Source organism: Thermobia domestica, chromosome 2 (assembly GCF_964235325.1).
Source record: "Thermobia domestica chromosome 2, izTheDome1.hap1.1, whole genome shotgun sequence".
Lineage (NCBI taxonomy): Eukaryota > Metazoa > Arthropoda > Insecta > Zygentoma > Lepismatidae > Thermobia > Thermobia domestica.
In genome coordinates, this window is record NC_137455.1 from 11,711,046 (window position 1) to 11,738,238 (window position 27,193).

A 27,193-nucleotide genomic window follows, 5' to 3' on the forward strand; every position below is an offset into this window, starting at 1 on the left:
TCCTGTTCTCAAATACTTTCAGTCTATGTTCTTCCCTCAGAGTAAGCGATCATGTTTCGCAACCATACAGAACAACAGGCATGATTATAGTTTTATATATTTTAAGCTTCAAATTCCTCGACAGAATTCTTGTCCGAGGCTTTTGTGAATGTTTCTGAACAAGTACCTTTTTTTACAGGATGAGGGTGTTAGCCTTACCCAAACCCCCAAGCTGGAGGACCACTCCTAGTCGTCTGTCCGCGACTGCTTATTCAGTATATTCGCAGCTAACCTCTATATCCAGAGGCCTTCTCCTCGATCCGCAACCTGAGGACGCGCCATGCCGTGGTGACAGGAACGTATTTTACAGTATATATAGTTGCACGTAAGAAGATACATAATATGAATTTTGTAATTTAAAATTTAAAAATATGCCCAACAAATGAAATTCAAACAATTCGCTCCCTGGGTCTTGGTCATCAATACTGCGTCTTATTCTTTGTCTTGCAGTCAAGTCTTGGTCCTGCATTTCGTAGTCTTGGTGGTCTTTCATGCTATACAAGATCCAAGAATGCTCGCCTCATCGGTACAAATGAAGACCAAGTGTGATTTTGATTATGGTCTTTCATACTATACGGAAAGCAACAAAATACGCTCATCGCTACTTGGTGATAACCAAAACAAGGCCAAGAGCAAGATTACTATGCAATTCGTCTTGCATATCCAATCTTTATCTTGTTCTTGTATCGATGTCCTTGAGCTTGGTGAAATAAAATGAAATATTCAGTTTAAGGTCCCTCTATTCTGCACCGAAGCTAAGGGATATGGTGACCATGAGAAATGAATTAAATGGTGGAATGAAGAAAGTGGGAGGAAACAGGAGAACCCCTAGAAAAACCCACTACACGGCGTTTCTCCACCAGAAAGCCTACTTAGCACAAGCTGGGATCGAACCATGGGCACCATGCACCAGAGATGAATTATCTACCACTGAGCCACCGCAGCCCTGCTTGGGCTTGGTCGTCCATATCCAATCTTTCTTTTGGCCTTACTTAAACAACTTCTAGTTTCGTTTTAAATCCAGACTCCATATTGCCGTAGATATTAATATTACAGTCGATTGGTAAAATCAATCTTCCACATTTAAAAATTAAAATACACACAATTACAAAAATAAGCATTTACCATAAAAGCACTAGCTGCAAGTGTTCAAAATAGATTTATGGTTTCTATAAAATCAACTGAAAATTGCTATTTTTAATTAGGCAGCTAGTGAAAAACAGCAGTTTTCGACTGCAGCCGAGTTTAAGCTCAACCTAAACTCAGTTGACCAAAGTGAACTGACCCATTTGAGAGCACTAATGGTGACAGGTATGAGGCATAGCATGTAGCAGCATTTACAGTGACTTCTGGTGGCATTTGATGTGGGAGGAAAATACCGTCGTTATCATAAGACACTATCATCATTATATTAACTTTTGTTGATTCTTTTTCACGTTTTTCGGTCGTGGGGACGCTGGTAGTGATATTTGCTAGACTAGCGTTTCAATTCTGATTCGTTGAATTTCCCCCAGGTTTTGTCAATCGTAATAATGTCATGCAGAAAATTAACACCTTCTTGCGCGTTGTAACGCTCAAGACGCACATTACTATTTTCCACCTCCGTCAGAAGATGCGGTACCCATCTGGGTGCTATCTTACATATAACGAGATCATGTGTTAGCATGTGATACAGTAATGCAGATGAAATATTCAGTTCATTATCCAATTCACTACTCATCTATTACCGATTATTTTCAAGCAATGTCCAGAGTGCTTCCACATGATGTTGATCCATAGCCGTTTGAATATGGCCCCATCATGTTCTTCTTTATCTGCTAACTGCCCTCGAATGTCATAGCCTATTATGCAACCTTCTGAAAAGACAGAGCAGTGGAAGATTCAGGAGGGGAGGGACGATTGACCTCCCAAAGACTACTCCAAGCTCAGTTAATTTTGCGATACATAGACTCACAATTTTCAAACTCAAGGCTCAAAAATTTCTAGTCGCCAGGTCGCATTGCAACTGAAAATGTGAGTCTGGCGACTTAATTTAAGGTAAAACATATAGGATTATTTATCATATTGGATTTGTAATATTGTGCCGCCTGGTTTTCGGAACTAGCACCTAAGATAGAAGAAAAGTTTTCTATCACCTTATATATATATATCGTGCTAGCCAACCAAGGTACAGATAAGATATTTGATTGTAGATCCGGCCGGTTCCACACGCCTTCAATTGATTCTTAGCATCTCTTTCTTTTCAGATTTCACACTCCCTTTGCAGGCTTGGCGTGGGAGGCCTGGGTTCGATTCCCGGCGGGAGCTCATGTGATTCGGATTCCACGTTAATCAGTAGGTCCACGTCTCATATAGCCTCGCTACTGAACGGGACGTTAAACTCAAAATCAACTCAACTCCCTTTGCAGGCTCTTACAACATGTCATTCAGGAGAAGGAGTGCAATAAATTAAAGACTAAGACGAAAGCATTTCTCGTAGCAGATATGCTGCCAAAAATCTCGTATAATGTTCTATGGCATCAAAAGTATATGGTGCTTTTACATTATAGCATTTTGATAAGCATTTTGTAGTGACGTAGAAAACAAATCACTGGAGATGAGCGCAACTATGGTTCCGAAACTAGAAACAGAGATTTTAGTTGCTATTTCTTCTAAAGCCCTTTGTCTCATATGCTTATGATGATACAAAGGACTTACGGATGCTCCTCATATTTTTGAATCAGCATAATAATAGCATTCCTACTCCAACTCATTTTTCTTTACTACAATTTCCAACACAAAACAAAGAGCATGGATGTTTGGCACAAAATCTTTCGCTTCCTTTTAACACACCACGGCGCTGCAATCGGAACAGAAATGCTACGAAATAGAGCAGGTTCTATCGACAAGAAATGTCATAGGATATGCCATGGCATGGGAAATGCTATAGCATTTGCTACTTTACACGGTAGGATATCGATGATACGATTTTTGCTACGATAAATGCTTTCGTCTAAAACTAGCCTAAGAAATATATACTGTATAAGCAAAATTGCTTATTTGTATTTAGAATCAGGTCGTTTTAACTTCGATGTTTAACACTATCGCATTTCTCTACGTGATACCTTAATGAAAGTGAATGGTTTTTTGAAAGAATTAGCGGAATGAGAATGTAGGAGGAAACAAGAGAACACGGATGAAATAAACGGACACAATACTGTCCACTTCAAACTAACATGGTTGAATCAGAGGTCCGTCGCGCCAGAGGTAAGCGCCGTATCACTGAATCACCATACTGTCCACAGATCAGATAGTTGAATTGTATTTCATCTGAAAGGGTTGTTAGCACTGTAGAACCATAAAGTCAATTACAGGATGAGCTAAATGCTTACTTGACATTATAATATGCCCAGGTATTCACAGAATAGATCCTCGGAATTGTATCTTTGGTTGGTGAACGTATTTCTGCATTATTATCGTAGCAACCAAATGAAGAATGCTTCTCCTTAACATTTAATTTTACCTACAAATTAAAATAAAACAGTATAAATCTTTGAAAACATTTCGCCTTAAGATAGATAATTCGGTAGATAATTATTACTATTATGCAGGGAGAGGTGTTTTGTGGCACTTCGTCTTTATAGGGCATAAGGAGCAAATCAAAACTGTGTGTTTCTTTCGATTTTGTTTTCAAATTAGTGCTACTGCCAATCAATAGGTTTACACAGAATTCTGTTTATCTCCTGAATAAAATAGGAACAGTGATGAAGCCAATTTTAATTTTCTGAGAGTCAGCAGCAATTACTTGATCTAAATTAGGAAATATGTCTGGGATTAGGATTAGAAATCAGATTTCTAAACTTTCAACAGCTATGGGCATGTTAGTTCGTTACGTATGAGGGATGACGTTTCTCGTCGATCAAACCTACCTGGAGATTTAAAGAGGAGGAAAGAAATGGGGAACTGACCTGGAACCATTATGTCGGGTACTATACCATCCCGGCATTTGCCTGGTGTGAATGAAGAAAACCCAGGAAAGAGTTAGCTTTTACACTTTTTCGACCGAGTGTCCCCACCAGAAATTGAATCCGTAAGCGTTCACACTAAATGCGAGACCATTAGAGACTACTCTACGTGGGACTATCATATATACCATAGCTGCTCTTCTTGCATCGTCACTGCTTGGGAAGCTCACTAGAATTTTACTATTTCTAAGAAACGTGTATAACATTTAAACAGAGTTATTCGTAATTCGCTGCGAACTTCTACACCTTGACAACATAATAGGAAAGGAGATACACTAGAAATGAAACTTTCCTCATATAGAATATCCATCATGGATGTTATAAGGTAGCGTGGCCGAGCGGTCTAAGGCGCTGGTTTTAGGCACCAGTCTCTTCGGAGGCGTGGGTTCGAATCCCACCGCTGCCAACTTAATATTTTACGCTTACGTGAAGTTTTAGCCCCTATTTGCTTGTTTTATCTTGAAAGACTTGATACCGTATGAAGTACAGATTAAATATATAGGGACTGCTTGTTGAAATATTTCTTCTACAATATCCTAATGCCTCCCATATTCTTGGCGAATGTTCACTAATTTGTTATATCTTTATGTAATGGTTACAAAACAACACGCACGAACCTGTCAGGCCCGTATCCACGGGAGTCTAGGGTGCCGGGCTCCCTTAAATTTTTGCTGTCCCCCTAAAATTCTCACGGTAGGCTTGCAAATTAACTATAATATTGTTGGATCGGGTCCCCCAACTTTTACCGCCCCCCTACATTTTTGACTTGGGGCAGCGGTGGCTCAGTGGTAGAGCGTTCACCTCTGGTGTTTTGGGTCTCGGGTTCGATCCCAGCCCCCGCCAAGTGAACTTTGTGGTGGCCAAACACCGTGTGCGTGGGTTTTCTCGGGGTTCTCCCACTTTCTTCATTCCACCATTTCATCTCCTTTAGCCTAACCGGCATAAACGTGGGACGTAAAACTTAAAGATTTCATTTCATTTTTGAGCTGGCTACAGGCCTGACCTATGCTAGATGGTATCTACAAGCTAGCTTTGCATCTATTCCACTTTAGGGCAGTGCGAAGGTCAGGACCATGAGCATCACTAGGGAAGCGTCTAGGGATGCGCACGAGTCGAGACATGTCTCGAATCTCGACTCGACTCGACTCGAATTCGAGTCGAGATTCGAGTCGAGACACACTTTGTAAAATTCGAGACGAGTCGAGACAAACGTGTTTCTCGACTCGAATTTTCGAGTCGAGACACGAGTCGAGTCGAGACAGCTCATAAAAATCTCGACTCGACTCGAATGTCTCGAAAATTTTTCTAAAACTTTTAATATTATTATGAAGAAATTATTCACTCAGGAACAGCCTTGAAACCAATACCAGCATTTATTACTTTAGAAAGGTACAGAACGTATAAATTTAATAGTTAATCTTCCGAGATCAAGATCTAATTTTCAGCTCAATTCAGTTAATTAAAACTAGTAATTAATGTCGTGATATTTGATTGTACTTCAAATATAATAATAATAATAATAATAATAATAATAATAATAATAATAATAATAATAATAATAATAATAATAATAATAATAATAATAATTGATTATCTAGTTTGTATAAAACTATTATCCGTAGCCTATATCTAGTCTGTATAAGAACATTGCAATAAAGTGAACATCATAAATTGTCTGAATGAGCAATTGGCAGTCTATAGTAATTTAGCATAGTTATAACTATTGTGTTTTTATTTCCATGAACGATATAGGGCTACATAACTTCTGGACAGGGCCAGATTTAAGGGGGTGCAAAGGTGCACGCTACCCCCTTTGTTGTAAATATACCTGTCTAAAATGAGAAGCTAGCAGTGAAAATACCGCGACATTGGTGTGTCGTGAATGGGCCACTGATGTACCGCGAGCAGTGTTGAATTCAGACATTTTCACCCGGGGGGGAATGTGAACTCCTCGGGGGGAGGGTTGTTTTTCTGTATTTTTACAAGAAAACAGCATATTTAACAATTCCATTCACATGCACATCTTAGCTAATACTGAGACTAAATTGCTGATGAATGTTCAATGTGAGTTTATAATTTTCAAAAAAATCCTCTAATTTTATCTAAAACATTAAATAAAGACTGGCAAATATATTTTTAGACTAACCTTTAACTGCTATTTACAGTAGCTATTTTGGTTATTTTTCCCCTATATTCAGTAGTTACTGTTTGTTACTAATGTAGAAGATTTTAAAAAGATTTAAATTAACTCCAATATTTCGAATCCCACCGCTGCCAACTTAATATTTTACGCTTACGTGAAGTTTTAGCCCCTATTTGCTTGTTTTATCTTGAAAGACTTGATACCGTATGAAGTACAGATTAAATATATAGGGACTGCTTGTTGAAATATTTCTTCTACAATATCCTAATGCCTCCCATATTCTTGGCGAATGTTCACTAATTTGTTATATCTTTATGTAATGGTTACAAAACAACACACACGAACCTGTCAGGCCCGTATCCACGGGAGTCTAGGGTGCCGGGCTCCCTTAAATTTTTGCTGTCCCCCTAAAATTCTCACGGTAGGCTTGCAAATTAACTATAATATTGTTGGATCGGGTCCCCCAACTTTTACCGCCCCCCCTACATTTTTGACTTGGGGCAGCGGTGGCTCAGTGGTAGAGCGTTCACCTCTGGTGCTTGGGGTCCCGGGTTCGATCCCAGCCTCCGCCAAGTGAACTTTGTGGTGGACAAACACCGTGCTCGTGGGTTTTCTCGGGGTTCTCCCGTTTCCTCCCACTTTCTTCATTCCACCATTTCACTCATCTCTCATCATCACCGTCTCCTTTAGCCTAACCGGCATAACCGTGGGACGTAAAACTTAAAGATTTCATTTCATTTCCCCTTGAGCCTTATGATGGGAGCCCTGGGGGACTTGCTTCTTACAAAGTTCTCTTGACCCTCGACATGAGTACATTCCTGTGCAATTGGATTTGCAACATCTCTTTTCGCTTCGCAGCAATTTGAGAGCACATTGTTCGATGCCATGTTAAGACAGCACATATTTGTGGCGTCCATTTTGAAAAACATGCTTCATATAGCAAATGTTTCCTATATATGTTGTTGCACATTCCTTGATCAATCGAGAGAGGTAACACTCGGTCCCTGTTTCCTTTCGAAAATTTGAAGTTGGCTCCTGGGGCCCTATGTTGGGGATCCTGGGGGCACTTGCTTCTCACAGACTTTTATCACCCCCTGACATTGGTACGTTCCTGGACAACTGGATCCGTCACATTTTTGTTCGTTTCGCAAATCTTTCAGGTCACAAAGTTTGATGGGACACCCTGCATATTCCCACATACGACCCAACCATGACATAATGTTCACTACTTCTATTATCGGTTGTTGGCTCAACCCAACCATTTCATGTTCCCCGACTTGACATTGCCTCAATCACTCTAACATTGATGCATTCCGAGTGATGCATGTTGCCGGTATTTTCTTTTTCTGAAGCGAGTGGCCTAACTATATTAGACTTGTCTGGATGTCCATGGCCAGTCTTGCCAACTTTGGAACTCGTTTTTCTTTTCGACTCTAGGTACGTCGGTTTCCTGCATATTCGGTGCTTCTTGTTTTGTTCATTCTAATATGTACCAAATTTCACATAAGTAAATCCCCACGCTAAGCGGGTTTGCATATCCAGGCTCCTAACTATGAAAATATTTACGATCACTCCAACCCCAATCATTTCACAGATTCAACCTGTTGTATATAAGTTATTAGGACATAAAATTGAATGTAATTTATACGAAAAACCCTTTTATGCATTGCAAGACCTGTAACGTCCAAATATTCACCACAAACTTATAGTTGTATCGACATAAACAAACAAACAAAATAAAAAAACAAGTGTGGAGCAGGAAACCACTTTACACAAAAGTCAAAAGACGTTATTGAAGGCATACGAACTGGTCGAGCGGTTTGGGTGACTAGTCTGTCAATCAGAAGTTTATGTGTTCAAACCCTGTAGAAAATATTCGTTTTGTTTCTTTTTTTTTTTTCTTAAAAGTGTGTTCCTATTTTCATCAGAGGACTGAGAACATTTCTTTGAATAAATCTTTGGAAACTACTTTTCTCTCAAATTCGATTAGAAGCGAACATTATATGAATTGCAAATCTAACATCCACAGCTGAGAACAAAATATTAAGTATGTTCAATATGTCATTATTATCCTTTGATTTGTAGTGAAAAACTAATTATAAGCATTGACAATTTCAGAAGATTCTCCCCCGGTAATGGTCAAGATATGAATGAGAAAAAACTGATAAAACATTATTAGTCCATTTGAGCATGATCGAAGATAACTTATGGCCACGAAGGGGAAATTTATGTCGACAGGATCTCAAATTCTCCGACAGGTCATGCCCTGAAATCTTCACTGTTTGAAAGGTATCCTTAACAAATAGAATATTATATTTATTTCTCCTTCTACGTTTTGAAATGGAAAAATCATAATTTTAAATAGAATTAAAATACGATAAGCATAAAGATTTATACAACTAATGAAGTAAATATCCTTGTGTAAGTTATCGATTTCTATTCGGATTAAAACTCGAATATTCGTTTGCATCACATTTTAAAGTAAATCCTCTCTATATATAGTTCCTACTGGAAAGCATGTTTAACTCCAATTACTTAATCAATATTTTTAATAATATATTTTTATTGTAATACTCTTACTATTCAATGTTGTATGCACTTAATTTCCCAAAGCAAAACCTCACAAATGTATAATTGACTAGTAAATATTATCAAATAAATTATCATTTAGTTTACGTAAACATTGCATCGCCTGATTTGAAACTTCGTATTTTAAATAATAATAATAATAATAATAATAATAATAATAATAATAATAATAATAATAATAATAATAATAATAATAATAGTAGTAGTAGTAGTAAAATCATAGCCATATCTTTATCAGAATTTCAGGCTTAGTCAATAAATGAATTCAACATAGTCTCTATTCGAAGCTCTATTTAATCGAATCAGATAGAAATACGAAGAGGAACTTCGAGAACAGGTAAAAGAAAAATGTTACTTTGGTGGGTTTGAAAGTAACTTTTAAGAGTTTTTTTTTTTTTTTTTTTTTTTTTTACAATTACAGACAAATGCCTTGGACACTATTTTCTTTTCTTTAAGTTAACTGATTCACCGAACGTATCTGACATATGAGTAACTTGTCTCTATTTTCTACTCGGTTATACACGTTTTACAATCTTTTCCATTAACCTTGAACGACAAGAACACGAACACAAAAACATCCACGTAGGTATGACAGTTAAAAATTCCTAACTTCCCCCACGGGGAATCGAACCCGGAACCACATACACCTGAGGCACACGTGCTAGCCACTAGACCAGCGGGAAGAACAAATAAAATGTATTTTGTAGTGTCTGAAGTTTATAGCTATTTCACCCTGTTGTAGTATGTCTATTGATTTTTTAATGTTTACCGTATTCGTTACTTTGAGGAATGATATATATTATTGATATAGGTTTTATTACATATTCGGCCATAAATATTATATAAATTATCAGAATTATTCATGATCTTCCATGGAAATTCACTGGTGCATGCGCAGTAGAAACAGAAGAACACAATTTTCTGATGTTGGTCAGAACGCAAATTTCTAACAGGCTGTCTGAATTCCTTGGTGGAAAGCAGTAGTTCCCAACCTAGGGACCTGCAGCTTCCTCCTGAGTAAGCATGAAGAGCGAGTAAGGTGGCGAAAGCTACTGGCATAAAAGAATTGTGCAATAAGTAAATAAAGCACTACTTATTATGACTTTCAAATTCAGCTTGACAATTTTATAATTGCCGTTTTACAAAAACATCATATTGCACTAGGAGGGTATGCAAAAGTTTTGCTGGAAATAAATATAAATTCCTGGGATGATGATGATGATGATGATTATTATTATTATTATTATTATTATTATTATTATTATTATTATTATTATTATTATTATTATTATTATTATTGGTCTCCTACTTCTTGGCCAAGATGTGAAATATTCACTACCTTCTTCATACCGCTAAATCAATTTCTTCACTGTTTTCTCGTCACAGCTCATACCCCTAGCTATCTGAATGGCAATTTGTCTAATTGTTGCTCGACCTATGATTTTCCCTCGCATAGTAACAGATAGTTTTCTACAGCTTTTAGAGCGAGGTATTTTGACAACCTGTAGAAATTTGCATTGTGATTCGTATTAGCAATGACAGTAAAGTGGATATTTCTGTTCCTACTGTGCATCATCAGTATCATTATATCAGAAGTATTCCGCCATTACCAGCGGGTCACTTACCGCAGCTGAGAAGCTGCCATGCTCCACGATCTTCTGTTAACCTCTCCATCTTCACATACGATTTTTCTGTTTTGATATCGCCAATAGCCTAATTCTGTTTCTATATAGTCTAATTCGTCCTCTCCCTCTCTTCCCTGCCACCATACCCCTCAAAATACTATTTCCTCCATCCTAAAGGCTCTTTTCGCCATTTCTATCCTTGCTTTTATTTCACGTTCGCATGTCAAATCATCACTAGTAATAGTACTCAGATATCGAAAACTAATCACTTGTTGTTTTTTCCCGCTCCTACTTCTATATTTCACACCGATCGCTTCGTTTCAATCACCACGGATTTTGTCTTTCTAACATTTATTTTCATCCCATATTCTTCACAAGCCTTTCTCAAGTTTTCTACATCTTATTAATTTTCTTTTTTAGATTCTACAACAACAACCATATCAACCCCAAACCGTATACACCTCACCATTCTATCTTCTACGGAAATTCCATCTTCATTATGTAGACTCGTTTTCGTTATCTCTTCTAAATAGTTATTAAATAAAATATAATCGGCGGAATATAGCCCTATAATCTCTGTTGAACTCATCTTCCAATTACACTGTCTGTCTACTGCGCATGCACCAGTGGATTTCCATGGAAGATCATGAATAATTCTGATAATTTATATAATATTTATGGCCGAATATGTAATAAAACCTATATCAATAATATATATCATTCCTCAAAGTAACGAATACGGTAAACATTAAAAAATCAATAAACATACTACAACAGGGTGAAATAGCTATAAACTTCAGACACTACAAAATACATTTTATTTGCTCTTCCCGCTGGTCTAGTGGCTAGCACATGTGCCTCAGGTGTATGTGGTCCCGGGTTCGATTCCCCGTGGGGGAGGTTAGGAATTTTAACTGTCATACCTATGTGGATGTTTTTGTGTTCGTGTTCTTGTCGTTCAAGGTTAATGGAAAAGATTGTAAAACGTGTATAACCGAGTAGAATATAGAGACAAGTTACTCATATGTCAGATACGTTCGGTGAATCAGTTAACTTAAAGAAAAGAAAAAAGTGTCCAAGGCATTTGTCTGTAATTTGCAAAAAAAAAAAAAAAAAAAAAAAAACTAACTCTTAAAAGTTACATCCAAACCCACCAAAGTAACATTTTTCTTTTATCTGTTCTCGAAGTTCCTCTTCGTATTTCTATCTGATTCGATTAAATAGAGCTTCGAATAGAGACTATGTTGAATTCATTTATTGACTAAGCCTGAAATTCTGATAAAGATATGGCTATGATTTTATTACTACTACTACTACTACTACTATTATTATTATTATTATTATTATTATTATTATTATTATTATTATTATTATTATTATTATTATTATTATTATTATTATTATTATTATTATTATTTAAAATACGAAGTTTCAAATCAGGCGATGCAATGTTTACGTAAACTAAATGATAATTTATTTGATAATATTTACTAGTCAATTATACATTTGTGAGGTTTTGCTTTGGGAAATTAAGTGCATACAACATTGAATAGTAAGAGTATTACAATAAAAATATATTATTAAAAATATTGATTAAGTAATTGGAGTTAAACATGCTTTCCAGTAGGAACTATATATAGAGAGGATTTACTTTAAAATGTGATGCAAACGAATATTCGAGTTTTAATCCGAATAGAAATCGATAACTTACACAAGGATATTTACTTCATTAGTTGTATAAATCTTTATGCTTATCGTATTATAATTCTATTTAAAATTATGACTTTTCCATTTCAAAACGTAGAAGGAGAAATAAATATAATATTCTATTTGTTAAGGAAACCTTTCAAACAATGATAATTTCAGGTCATGACCCGTCGGAGAATTTGAGACCCTGTCGACATAAATTTCCCCTTCGTGGCCATAAGTTATTTTCGATCATGCTCAAAGTAGACTAATAATGTTTTATCAGTTTTTTCTCATTCATATCTTGACCATTACCGGGGAGAATCTTCTGAAATCGTCAATGCTTATAATTACTTTTTAATTACAAATCAAATGATAATAATGACATATTGAACATACTTAATATTTTGTTCTCAGCTGTGGATTTTAGATTAGCAATTCATATAATGTTCGCTTCTAATCGAATTTGAGAGAAAAGTAATTTCCAAAGATTTATTCAAAGAAATGTTCTCAGTCCTCTGATGAAAATAGGAACACACTTTTAAGAAAAAAAAAAAAAAACAAAACGAATATTTTCTACAGGGTTTGAACACATAAACTTCTGATTGACAGACTAGTCACCCAAACCGCTCGACCAGTTCGTATGTCTTCAGTGATCTCTTTTGACTTTTGTGTTGTAAAGTGGTTTCCTGCTCCACACTTTTTTGTTTTGTTTATGTCGATACAACTATAAGTTTGTGGTGAATATTTGGACGTTACAGATCTTGCAATGCATAAAAGGGTTTTTCGTATAAATTACATTCAATTTTATGTCCTAATAACTTATATACAACAGGTTGAATCTGTGAAATGATTGGGGTTGGAGTGATCGTAAATATTTTCATAGTTAGGAGCCTGGATATGCAAACCCGCTCAGCGTGGGGATTTACTTCTGTGAAATTTGGTACAGCCCCTGATCAAATGTGGCGCATTATGGCCAACTCCGTTTTTTCCGTATTTTTCGTACTTCTGTTTTTTTCTATTTTCTTTTGTTAGATTGTACCACTGATTAGACACGCCATATCTTATGTTCTACATGACAGGTTGACACTGAATATTGTACTCACTTCATATAGTGCTCTTTGCAAAACATGTACTTTCCATTGCAGTTGGCAACACTGTTAACCCCACTGGTGGCCTTCATTTGTTCGTTATTGTGGCAAGTCTCTTTCTATTAGAGATGCAAAAAAGCCGGCTTTTTTGAATCGATGGTTTTTTTCACATAAAAAGCCGGCTTTTTTGGGAAAAAAACGAGAATTTTGGAAATTTTGGCTTTTTTCAACTTCATGATTTTTCTATCTAAATAGCTTTCTTATAGTATATTCTATAGTTAGATAAAAATTCCATGACCTGAATGTGATATTTCGCTCTGAAATTCACCATCAAGATGGATGGAGCACATGTTTTACGAATTAAAGCTAACATGAAGAATGTAGTATTTGAGGGTAATTTTAGAGGCTATTTAACTTTATTTTAACTTTTGAGTTATCGACATCTCTTTTCTTCTCTAGTTTTGTCATCCGTGTTTCATTTCTAAGAGCTTTTAGTACTCTAGCTTCTAGCGCAAAAGTTAAACTTGCCCGTTTTTCTATTTATCCGTCAAAGCGTACGTTTTTCAATATATCCGTCAAACCGTACTTCCACATTTCTGTTATACTGTAGCTGTGAAGTGATTTAGCAATAATTTTCCGGACACAACCTTGAATACCAATTTATACAAATAATCAGTAGCGGATTTAGAAAAGTACTTTAGGAGGGTTTTTTCTGATAGTTTCGATTCCTAAAAAGTCCTAATTTTATTTGGGAAGTGCTTGAAGTTTATGAGTACAGGCATAACTAATATTTCGTTTCGTTTATATGTTTAGCAATAATCTTCCGGATACAACTTTAAAAATCATTTTATACTGAGAATCAGTGGCGGATTTAGAAAAGTATTTTGGGAAGGGTTTCTTACTAATGTAATTTTTTTTAAACATTCGTAATTTTTATTTGACGGGAGCTAAAGTTTATGAGTAAAGGCATAAATAATAGATATTTCGTTTGTTGCAGACATTCCGTAACTTTGGGGAACGGGCTTCAGTCCGAAAGACCGCCCCCTAACCTTCGCAAAACCGTCACTGCTGGTAATTAGTAATAATAACGATTTAAAAACAATAAAAAAGGAAGTCGCCCAACTCACAGTGCACGCACTATTTCTACATTCACAGATGGAATGAAGAAAAGCTTTGTCAGAATGGTCGAATGCTGGTTGAATCCCGGACTTCCCGATAGAAGCGCAAAAGCTAATCACTCAGTCATGTTTGTTGTGCTGTTGTATTTAGCTTAACTTAAATATATTCCGTAGTCTTTTTTTTTGGGGGGGGGGTCCGTAATGATATGTTGAATCCCTCTTGTTAAAAATTCAGAAAACTTGAGGATTGGGTAAACTGTGATGGTGGTTCTATAAAACTTAACTGTAGAATTTCAAGAATATACAGAACCAAAAGCTCTAGATGTGCAGCCTTTAAGTGTATCATATAAATCTAAGTATTTCTCTTATGTTTTATTTTAATTTTATTTTGTTTCAAAAAGAGGGTATGGAATATTTTGAAGTAAAAATACTACATACTATTTTGCTAGGTATTTGTGTATTCTTTAAAAAGAAGTGTTTACTTTTAGGGTTGGCTGATTTACACCAACTTTTTTTTTTTAATAACTGGTTTAAACCACAAAAATAAAAAGAATGAAAAATGCGAATCGTGTGAACTTCATGGTAACGTTTTCAGATATCAAACTACCTGCAATATTTTTATTTCCCTTTCACCTTTTAATCAAGGTGTCCCATGTTCAATTCTCGGTCGAAACACAATCCTTCTTTCATGCGTAACCCAAGTAGCGGTTCGGATGTTGTTTAAGCGAAAGTCTTCTCCTTGATAACCTCGGTATTTCGTAAGGATGTTAAGCATAAATATACGAAACAAACCAAATTGTATATTTCTGCATGCCTAAATGCGTGTTGTTTTATAAAGAAGCCAATATTGCTTAAATATATTGATAGAAATTGGCAAAATTTATCGATTGCCTACGTAGCTTCCAACATTAGCTTGGATTGGACTTTCAATGATATCTACGTACCGGTACTAAATTTGTAATTTAATACCTCAGTTTTAGCGTACTGATTATGGTACGTTGACCTTTAAATTTTACATGCAAAGCAATAACAGGATTTTCCCGTTATTGTCTTACATTTCAAGTAATGACGGGATTTTCCCAATGGCTAGGGCGGGAGATTCTCAACTTAAGAAATTTACTGACCGCACTTCTTTAAGCTTATGGGAGTTCTTCCGGCATAACCCCGCTGTTGCATAATAACATCAAGGCGAAACAAACTTAGGCTATTTCTGTGAATATGTAATATAAATACATAAAGCAAAAAATCTAAGTCAAAAAAGCCTGGTTTAAACCAAAAAAGCCTGGTTTAAACCAAAAAAGCCTGGTTTAAACATCCCCCAAAAAACGGGTTTTTGGCATATTCAAAAACAACCACGGTTCTTGCCAACTCTGCTTACTTTTGTATATAGGAGGTTAAAAAATTCTTATTATATACATTGGTTAATCCTGTGGAATTCATAATGTAAATATGTTGAAGAAAAATTGTTTGAAATATTTTTTCGAAATTCATAGTTTATTTTCGATGTTTTATATTATTATCAGCATCAACCACTAATTAAATGATTTTTTGTGTTATAGAGAAGCGATACAAAGTCTGTTTTATCAATTTAAAGCAGTATTTTGAAAAAAGCCCAAAATTTCCGAAGCAAAAAAGCAAAGCAGAAAAAACCGAGTTTTTTTCCAAAAAAGCCGGTTTTTTTCCGAGCCCTTGCATCTCTACTTTCTATACATCACTTGTCAGCATTGTATTTTGCCGTGCCCCCCTTTTTTGTGGAATTTGCACTTTTCCCCCTTGTCCAGCCTTGCTGTTCCCGAACTTCCACCCCTTATATTTCCTGAGCCTATTGCTATGGGCAGCTAATTTTTTGGGAATGCTCATCTCTGTTACAGCTCTTTCAATTGGCATAGGCCACACCTTTCACTGCAGCTATCATTTTCGGAAGGTTCCCTTGTGAGATCCGAACGAGACAATTGTGTTCGCATTGGATATGTTATAACTAGACGAATCCCGAAGTTATACGTGTCACCGGGCGGGATATCGTGAGTTACAACATATTCAACGAACTTAAAAAGTTCGTTACTGAATTCTCTATGTCTGTGTGTCTATCTGTCCGTCTGTCTGTTATTTGCAATTTTTTCAATTTTGTACACTGCATTAGATAGAGCATCAAAAACTATTAGACAAAATGATTAAATTTTTCGCGTCAATCTAACCGTTCGCAAGATAGTGGCCAAAAAATGACCGATTTACAGAAATTTAAGCAGCCATATCTCGGGAACCGTAAGTCATAGAGAGATCATATTGGTGTTGATCAATATCTAAAAGGATGGTAAACATTTTGGTACCAAATAGTAACCGGTAGTCACTGTCCAACTGGCCAGTGGTTTGGCCAATGGCCACTAATTAATATCAGAACAAAAATGTTTAGCATTCTATTAGGGATTGATTACCACCAATATCATATCTCTGTGGCTTACCGTTCCCGTGATATTGGCCAAAAACATGGTCAATTTCTAGATATTTAAAAAGCCATAGCTAGGAAATTACCTGCTAGAATAGTTTGAACCGAGTCATTTGTTCGGAAACGATTGGGTAAATGGAAAACTCGGTGAACATGTACCTCATCATTTTCAAGGCCACACTTTTTTGGGGTAAAAAGTTTGCCTTAGGGTTCCCCGCAGGGCCCCAGACGGAATCCAACTAAAAAGTTTCAAATGGCAAGGGGGGTTAAGTAGCACATCGTTTGAAATCTGTTGTAAAATGAAGGAAAATGGAGCAAGTCTCGACTCTCTACGACAACCCCGTGCAAAATGGCGGCGGGTCAAAATGAAAACAAAAGCTTAATTGAAAAGTCCACGGCCACCCGTATAAATCGAAAATGGTGAGACAAATGTAAAAACAAGAAAGGACGTGTGGCATTACGAGATCGAGCTAAAGAGAATTTCACAGTAAATATCAAGCTCAAGCTCGAATTAGTGAGAAACTTGACTAGTGTGATCCTCATTGAGATTAGCGAACGCGAGCTCCATTGAGGATAGAGAGCATGAGCCCGAGTGAGTCACGGTTGCAAAATTACCAATTTTACTTCTTTCTTTCTTTCTTTTCTTTTCTTTTTTTTTTCCTACTCCAATGCGTAAGGTTTATGAACAGCAGAAGTGCTTGCTAGAAAGACCTTAATTAGCATTGCTTGAATTATCCATAGACTAGGAACTGCTTAGATATCTAATGCAACTTACGTTCGCATTTTAACAATTCAGGTTGTAATTAAAACCTTGAATACTGAGCAGATGAGTACGCAGAATGTTTTGTTGGGGTGTATTTCTAATACGCAATTAATTCTTCGTAAACAAATACAACTCTATAGTATCTGAAGCGGCTTTAGTTGGATTGAATGAAAACGTGAACATGTATTCGAACTGCGCAATGTATTGTTAATTATCATGAACTGGAACAATTAGAAAAAAATGGAAGCGCGACTGATGAGCACCAAACATCAAAATTTCACAAGGCATGGTCAAAGCTCACACCTCAAAGACGAGAAAAAAAGATTGCCCCATCAACTAACCGTTGTCTTGTCCAAGTCAGTTGCTTCTTTTCATTGTGAAATTTCCTGCAAGTTAATCAGAATGTTGAAAAATTCCTACATTTTAAATTTATTTAGTATGTACTGATCAGTCAGAACATTATGACTACCAACCTACTATCGATATAATTTCCGTCCAGGCGATATCTGTGTCACCTGCCGACGAATGCCTGCTAGTCAGTCACGCGTACGGTGCATGTAGTATCAGTGAGAGTGCTGGCCGTGTGTAGAATGGGGAAGGCGCGCGATCTGAGTTTGACCGAGGGCAGGTTGTAATGACTCGCATACTCGGCAGGAGAATTTCGGAAACTGCAGGACTTGTCGGATGTTCGAGGAGTGCTGTGGTGAGTGTCTTCAACAAGTCGCGAAACCAAGGGAAAACGACGTCCAAACGTCGAGGGGTTGGGCGCCCCCACCTCATTACAGATGTCGGACGTCATAGGCTGGGCAGACTGGTAAAACAAGACAGGCAGCGAACTGTGGCAGAACTAACATCATACTTTATTACTGGGCAAAGTACAAGTGCGTTTGAACACACAGTGCACCGAACACCCCTAACGATGGTCCTCCGAAGCCCATGTCCCATCTATGTGCGAATGTTAACACCACGACATCGGCAACTACGACTGAAATGAACGCATGACCATCGTCATTAAACCTTGGCACAGTGGTAGAGTGTTGCATTGTGTAATGAATCCCGATACCTTTCTCATCATGACGATGGGAGGGTGCGAATCCGTCGTGTTTCAAGAGAACAGTTCTTTGACACCTGTACTGCGGGACGGAGACAAGCTGGCGGTGGCTTAATTATGCTCCGGAAAACATTCACGTGAGCATCTATGTGTCTAGTGAAGCTCGAGCAAGGCACCATGACGGCCAAGGCGTATCACACACTGCTTGCAGACGACGACCATGTTTCCCAACGGTAGTGGCATTTTCCGAAAAGATAATGCACCATATCACAAGGCCAAGATTGTGATGGAGTGGTTCGAGGAACACAGGGACAAGTTCCAAGTGATATGCTGGCCGCCCAACTCGCCTGATCTGAACCTAATGGAACACAAATGGGATGTGATTGAACATGACTTCAGAGCGCATCGCCCCTCTTCCCGGAATTTACGGGAATTAGATGACCTGTGTGCAAGGGAGTCGATCCTGGGGGGCCGAGGGGGTCCGGGCACCCCCAAAGCTCATGTGAGCCCCCGCATTGTATTTATGAATATACAATATTTGGCATAATTTGAATACAATTTGTCTTAAAATCCTCATATATATGCCTTCTGCATCTGAATGCCCCCCACATGTACAGAAAAATCGGCGCCCTTGCCTATGTGTACCAATCAACTCTCTCCAGTGACCTTTCAAGGATCATTGCGTCCATGCCAAGACGCGTCGCCATTGTTTTCCGTGCCAAAGTTGGACACACTGACAATAAGGTAGGTAGTCATAATATTCTGGCTGATGTGTGCGTATATTTTAACTCGTATATTTTGTCTCGACTCGAATTTCGAGACGTCTCGACTCGAATTCGAGTCGAGTCGAGACACGAGTCGAGACAGGAACATATTTTCGAGTCGAGACAACATTTTCTCGAGACGAGTCGAGACAGGCTTAAATCTCGACTCGACTCGACTCGAATGCATCCCTAGAAGCGTCCATAGGAAGCAGTCACGTTACCGCCAGTCTGGGCGTAAATGAAGATTTGTTTAAACAAAACACTCAACTTCTTGTTTCCGCACATACAATATTGCGTGATAATGAAGTAAAATTTCTAATGCTGTATTATTCTTGTATGTAAGTATATTGTTTGCCGCACATAGGCCGTGTCCAAAAGATACAAGTGTGCATTCGAAGTACGCTTATTTCCGGAACTGACGTCACCTAGTGTGCGTCAAAAGGTCCAAGTTCACAAGTCTGCGAGTGCATAGTACGTAGTGTGCGAGGATGTACACTATGTTAGCACACTTGCGTACTTAAGATGGGAGTTCTTCGTAGTAGGAACAACAATAATGTCAAAGTGACAATAAAATTTTAAAAGACATATTTTTAATATTTTTGTTGAAGTGAATATATTTATGGGCTGATCTGATAGTAGTTTACTTGAGAAATATACAAATTAGTGATTTTACAAGTGGAATATAAAAATGTTACATAAATAACAAACGTATTTACGTTGTGTTCTTTGAGTATGCAATGAAATTTAAAATTGTATAGGGAAAGCAACCAAATAGTTTCTTTAATAATGCTATAAAGGCATTTGTGTTTAAATATTACATGGTTTATGTAGTTTAATTGAAATAGCTATACTATCGGTAATGGAGCTATTTGGACGTAAATGACAATTTTTAATGGCGTATGGATTAAAATATTTAGCTCTATCATAGAATAATGAATACATAAATTATCCATTTCTCTATACCTACACCTACAGCTGCAGCTGCAAATGTTAATTCGTAGGTAGATAGGCCTAATTTTCTAGTTTTGATTTTAAACAAATTCCTTTCAAAGCTACCGTATTTCCTTGCACTTAAGAGACTGTAATATACCAATTACCATACATTTTGCATTTTTGACAGCTGCCCAAAGTGAAATACAGATTAAAAATTCATTTCTCCACATTTATCAATGATTTCACAAATTCCTCTTGGTAAGTCTTTACTTTGGCCATTTCATTTCATTATTTTTTTTTATTCAGCAATTTGATCTTTCGGTTCCGGTTTTGAGAACTTGCCTGTTAGCTCGTATATATAAATATAAGTTAGTAACAAGGTTGGTTCCTTTCTATACCAAAGTTTAATATTTAATTCACATATTATTGCCAAGCGAGCGTAAGCGAGTGAAGGCAGGTTAGAGGCTTGCAGGACACGTTCTTTTCAGTCTTGTTACGAATCTGTTCATTGAACGATTCACTGAATGAAATGGCCAAAGTAAAGACTTGCCTTCCTTTTAATTCATATAATCCCATTACAGTATCTATTATGAATTGATTATGAATAAATAATTCCTTCCGTATAGTTGAACAATGAGAGCCACTACATTGCATACTGTATTTTTTCATAAAACCGTCTCTAATTTTCATAAAATTTTTATTAGATTAATAATAGCTTTTTATTATTATATTTGGACGAGGGGATTTGTTTCGTTACTGAGTAACCATTTTCGTAGTGGGAAGCATGTAGGAGAGACAGCGGGTATATTTCAAGAAAGATGTAGGGCGACGAAAGCATAGTGAAGTGCAAGCAAATGTTAAAGTGTACACAATGTACAGAACTCAGTTTAAGCGGGCTTATAAGATAGTAATCTTTTTTTTTTTTTTTTTTTTTTTTTTTTTACATATTACTTTAATTAGGGTTATCCACCTTGAGTACACGTGATCCTTATAAATTGGTATTTCATAGTGACATAATAGCTTTTTCCTGTAAATTTTGGTCTTCTTGTTGTTCAACTCCAGCACTTGTTTCGTAAGTGTTAACTTTTGGTGTAGATTCAGAATATGGAGACACATTTACGGGTAAAATCTATAGATTCACACATTAGCACAATATGGTAGAAATAGTCTAATCAATATGTCTGTAACTGAAGCAATACAGTAGAACGACAACATAATTATAGTGTCATTGTTGTACATATAGGAATTATACTCAATATGAACTCTCTCCCAAAGTTGTTTTAAGCCACATTATTGTAAATAGCGCTCCCCTCGGTACCTTCGGTGTTCTAACGCTCTTGCGAATTTTCTACTTTCACCTGCAATAAAATTCCTAAGCTACTTCGCACCAGCGTCATCAACGTCCTAACCACAAGTGCTACTTTTCTTTCGGGGGATTATACATATTCCCTCGCGCAAGCATGCCTAATAAAATAGAACATCGCCAATAGTTCAGTGGTTCACTTGGCATACATGAAAGAAACTCTAAGTCATTTTATGGTTACCCTATATTGTCAATCTGTACGATATATCTATCTTTAATATAACTGGAAAGTCATTCATCTAAAAAAGAAAAAAAAAAGCATTTTAATTTTTTCTAGTACTTGAAACTCTTCTTTCTTTTGTTACCAATGTTCCATATTCCACCACGATGAGGCGCTGTAAACAAGTGCGGATCAAAAGCTAAGTTGACGAAGTGTACACTATCTAGTGTGCACTCCATTTGTAGACTTCGAGTGTGCATCCTCGAAGTGTGCACTATGCACTTTTGGACACGGCCATAGAAGTCATTTCCTTGAACATCACTCCTCTTTTGTGAATTTTATCTATGTTTTTTTAATCATCCATATTCTTCACTCGCAAGAGAATCTTAAATACCTTTTTGACAGTAGCGTGACCAACCAGTCTAAGACGACGGGTGATGAGTAGACAAGATTTTTAAGCATTTAAAATTCATGAAAAGAGCATGTAACTATGCTGTTAAATGTGTTAAAATATGTACTAACAATGCAGTAAAAGAGAGCATTTTCATTCAGCAAAGTTGTGACCAAGTGAAATACGTATAACATCGAAAGTGTCCTTTAGCTTTCAAAAACTTTTAATGATTTACTCCTTCCTGGAATTAGTCTTACAGTATATCACAAGATGCATTTCTGCATTTTTTGGTGTCAGTTTGTGACATTTGTAGCCAGAAAATGACCTATCAACTTCAATAGATGATACTGGACAATATTTATAGAGAAGAGTAAGTTCAGTACTGTATCTATATTTTCTGACAAATTGAAATTTAACCCTTGTATTTTCCCATGGCTTCAATACTGTTCTGTAGTCGGAGTTTCTGGCAATATCATCCATCAATTTCCTTTCCACAGAGTACCCAAACTTACCAGGAACTGATTGATGTTCGTCCCGAACTTCATCAATTAGAGCTAAGCATTCATTGAGCAGCATTTCTCGCGTCTCTTGTTTCTGAATTGATGATGACATGATATTACAATGTGTTTATCGTTATCAGATTTATCTTAATGTCTTGACGCGTCTTTGTTCTGCTAATCGGTTGCTAACATTATTTGTCCTCCGTTAACTAAGCATTCTTCCATCCTCCCACGCAAAAAGCCGTTCTGTTGCATACACATGTAAATACATTGAAAATAAAATCTGAAACAGGATTTAATCCATGCTGTAAGCACACATAATGAAATAATAATAATAAAAAAAATGTTGAGTTTGCTCTAAGCACCAATACTTGTTCTAAACCTTTGAAATATGCATTTACATGCACTACAAAACTTCAAGCTATATTATTATAGTTAGAAAGGCCTACCAAATTCAACAGACAAGCACGTAAGCAAACAAAACATCAATTTGTATTAAAATCCAGTGTCTAGTGATGAGCAGTATGTTTGACAATATTTTTCTACATAAATACTGTGTGCTATTAAGAATGATTACCTTCCGGTTTGGTTGTACACTTTCTGGACAAATCCGGAAGTTAGCAGTTTTACCAGTGCGCCCATCTTTGTTGGCGTATTCAAGTTATATACGAGTATATAGAACCACGCTACATTTCTTCGCGACATTCCCACGGGGACAGTAAAACTTCAGGGGACACTTCAAGGTTGAAAATGAAGTTTCGCAAATAAATGTTTCGAACAAACGTTCCTTTTTTTTTTTTTTTTTTTTTTTTTTGGCGTGTAATCGAAATGCATAAAGAAATACCCCGTTCGATTTTAAAATTCCGACTTCCAGTCTCAGAGGCCACTTCGGGCGTGAGTCCGAAGTTTAAAACATCTCCAATCGATCATGTATCGTTAATTTACTTTGGATTTTTCATTTACTATATATTCTAGATTTTAAAAGGGGTAGACATCCTTGACAATTATCAGCATCACAAAATCGATAAGAATGAGTTAATTTTTAATTGTTGAACAGTGTGATTGTAATGTGACATCTTATATATCTTTATGATAACTATTGTGGGATAGCAATGTAATACTCCAAAGTGGGAATATAGTACTTGCGACTAGAATTGTAAGTAATTATTCTCAAAAAGAGCTAATTGGCAGCGGTGGGATTCGAACCCACGCCTCCGAAGAGACTGGTGCCTTAAACCAGCGCCTTAGACCGCTCGGCCACGCTATCATCGTTACACACGTTCTCCAATAGCAGAAATAAAACTTGATGCTCTTGAGTTACTGTTAGTCAATATTCCTCTCAACCATGTTCTCCAGAATGCAACGTTTTCACCTACCAAAGCACGAACCAATTTGTTTCTTGCCTCCAGAAAACAACTACAGATCTAAGTATTAATGGGGACGAAACGTAAACATAAGAAAGAGTTATGTTTTTGAAGTGGACAGAAAATGACTGGCTACTTTGTGCCCTCTCCCCCTCCCTGAAATCAACGTCTACTAAATATGAATTCAGTGGGATGGGATAGCCATGGTTCTGAGTCCCTCCTTTAGTACAAGATATCGAAAATAGGTCTTGTTTAGATGCAATGTGTTCAATTTGCGATAAGATGTGTACGCGTATATCGACATATACTGCCCGGCTATTTGAGGCGATCGCAAAGCGTATTTATTGCTCATGCGTACGCTTGGAATACGTTGACCATGTATTTAAGAGTAGATGGCTAATCACAAACGCGAAAACAATAAAAACGCGGAGAAAACGTCAGCTCGAGCGTATTTGGTGCGTTTCGGAACAATAGACCGCCTGCTGTTTAAAATATTTCAAAAAGAAGGAAAAAAGGAAAGACGTGTTGCCAGGGATTGTAGCAAGAAACAGCTGCTTGGAAGATGGTTTGTGCAGAGTATTGGAACTCTGCTATTACACACCTGGACCTGGCAAAGATACCCGGAAACCCTGACTGGCTCAGTGACAGTATGATTTACAACTCTGGTAAAAGTAAAATTACTGAATGACCACCTTGGCCGCGTTCGCTACAGGGGGTAACACATCAAAAACGCTTTCTCAAATAGCCTAAGTCATATTCCTATATACATACTGGAGGATGATTCAAGAGCATCCATCAACAAAAACTTTAGTCACGGTAGCGTGGCCGAGCGGTCTAAGGCGCTGGTTTAAGGCACCAGTCTCTGCGGAGGCGTGGGTTCGAATCCCACCGCTGCCAACTAACTCTTTTAAGATTCATCACTTACAGTTCTATTTGTAAGTAAAGTACTGCATTCCTAATTTGGAATATTAAATAGCTATCCGGCAGTAATTATTGTAAAGGTAGTTTCATATTTATAATCACACTGTTAAACAAGGAAAGTTGAACAAAATCAACTTACTCTTATCGATTTTGTGGTAGCATTAAGATCGACGGTTGGAATTCAACCGGACATTTCTCAAGACCGTGACTATATAACACAGGAGATGTTACTTAAGGTGAGAGACAAGCAATTACTCGGGTTTATATCTTACGTTAGGGAAGCAAAAACCCTTAATTTTTTATCTAGTATTTTCTATTTAATACTCAATGTACTAAAACCCGTCAGATACGCTGGCTTAATGGTTCAGCGCTCATCTCTAATGTATGAAGTCCCTTGTTCGATCTCCAGACACGTGAATTTGTGATGGCAACATTGTGTCCATGGGTTTTCTCATTTTCTCCTATATTCTTATTCTCCCAATCATTCCATACAGCCTAAAGGACATAAAACGAGGGACGTAAAACTTAGAAATTTCGTTTTATTTTAACTACCTCCCTCTAACCTTTTCTTCTGCATATGGATTTGGTACCTGAATGGGATAAAGTTGGAGGAAGTAAAATGTCTTCTCAAATTATCCTACATAGATCTTCATTTTCAATGGAAACTTGGTTTATTCGTGCATTTTTTTTTTTTTGTATTGTTATATATCAATAGCATTCTTTACGACGTACGCTGTATTGTCTCGTTTGTATGAGAAACGTTCAATTTATAACCTGATTTTTTTTCAGGTGTTGCTGTGCTGAGCTTGGCGTCCGTGTCCCATCCTGTGATAGAGTAGTCTTGACAATTTCCTGCTACAACGAGCAGTTGAGAAAAATAAACACACTGCTGAACAAGACTGCACTTATTTAATATAAAAACACATTTACACGCGACGTTTCGATCTTCTAGCCAAGATCCTCATCAGACGTACACTGAGTGATACAATCAATCAATCAATCAATCAAAACATTAACTTTTCTCTGACAAAGTCAGAGACGGGCTTCTAGCATGTATGCTATTTTGCCCAGTGTGAACTAAGTGTTGTATGGCAGTAAGTGTATGAACAAGTCGCGAGGTTGGCTTTCCTGTGTTATTCCGATGTAGTGTGTTTGCGACTTATTGAAATTGAATTTGTGGCTCTGTGTCCGTGGCTCCGAGTGGTGTTGTTTAGATTAATTTTGGTTTTGTATGCTAATTCGTTTTCATATTTGAGAGTTTTGTTGTTGATGTGTGTAAGTTAGGTAGTGGCTATTTTTAGTTGGTTAGGTTTGGTGGGTTAGGTGGTGAGGAACGTGCTTAAGAGTTGTTGGAATTTAAGATTGGTGTGGCTTTTTTTTTTTTTTTTTTTTTTTACATGGTTAGGATAGCATGAAGGGTAGTTTTGGGTGGGTTTGTTGGAGTTCTTTCTAGATCAGTGAAGTTATCTTTGAAAAACTGTTTGTCCATGATTCTTTCTTTGTATTTTCTGTTGAGCTTCATGATGACATCTTTGATTGGCTGTAAGCGAAATTGTTTGTAGTATGGCTTGATGTCTTCATCCTGGAAGTTGTTTGTGATCTTTCTTATCCAAAATCGTTCAGCTCTGGAGACGTCTGCTATGTTGTGTCTAGTGAAGAGAGGATGTCCATATATGAGCGTAGGTCGAATGATCATTTTATATAGGTACAGCTTGCTTTTAAGGTTCAACGTTGGGTTTATGCCTAGTCTGTTGATGGCTATTATTGTTCGAATAGCACGCTTTCTGACCTCCTGTATATGCGAATTGAAAGTTAATCTTTTACCAAGGAGAACTCCAAGATATTTGGCGGTTGTTGTAACTGGAACTTCTTGATTTTGTATTTTTATTTTATTCCGTGTGTCCTTAATGGAGTGTCTGCGTCTTCGAGGTGGGATGAATAGAATGATCTGTGTTTTCTTTGGGTTTAGCTGTAGTTTCCATTTGGTGCACCAGTTTGCAAATTCATTTATTTGCTTTCTTAATCGACTGAGTACGTTGTGAGTAAGTAATGTGGAGGTCCAATACGCCGTATCATCAGCAAAGAGACCAAGTCTTGTTGTAAGCTTTGAATTTATGGGCGTATCGTTGACATACAATAGGTAGATGAGAGGGGCAATTGTCGACCCTTGTGGAACTCCTCGTTCTATAGAAATATTGTTAGAGTATAGATCGTTTAGTTTGATCCAAGTGGTCCTGTTAGATAA

At 37.0% G+C, this 27,193-nt stretch overlaps 1 protein-coding gene and 3 non-coding genes across 4 annotated transcripts in view; 2 read left to right on the plus strand and 2 right to left on the minus strand.

Annotated features, from left to right (window-relative positions):
- The window catches only part of LOC145678945 (uncharacterized), a 104,857-nt gene that overhangs the window by 4,272 nt on the left and 73,392 nt on the right, over window positions 1-27,193 (minus strand). The window contains exon 5 of the mRNA XM_081749552.1: window positions 3,411-3,541. Within this exon, the coding sequence (XP_081605678.1) occupies window positions 3,411-3,541 (131 nt within the window). The remainder of the gene's footprint in view (window positions 1-3,410; window positions 3,542-27,193) is intronic.
- On the plus strand, window positions 4,368-4,449 carry TRNAL-UAG (transfer RNA leucine (anticodon UAG)). The gene has a single exon. It is a non-coding gene; the product is annotated as a tRNA-Leu (tRNA).
- TRNAL-AAG (transfer RNA leucine (anticodon AAG)) lies at window positions 23,849-23,930 on the minus strand. Its single transcript has one exon. It is a non-coding gene; the product is annotated as a tRNA-Leu (tRNA).
- Window positions 24,843-24,924, plus strand: TRNAL-AAG (transfer RNA leucine (anticodon AAG)). The gene has a single exon. It is a non-coding gene; the product is annotated as a tRNA-Leu (tRNA).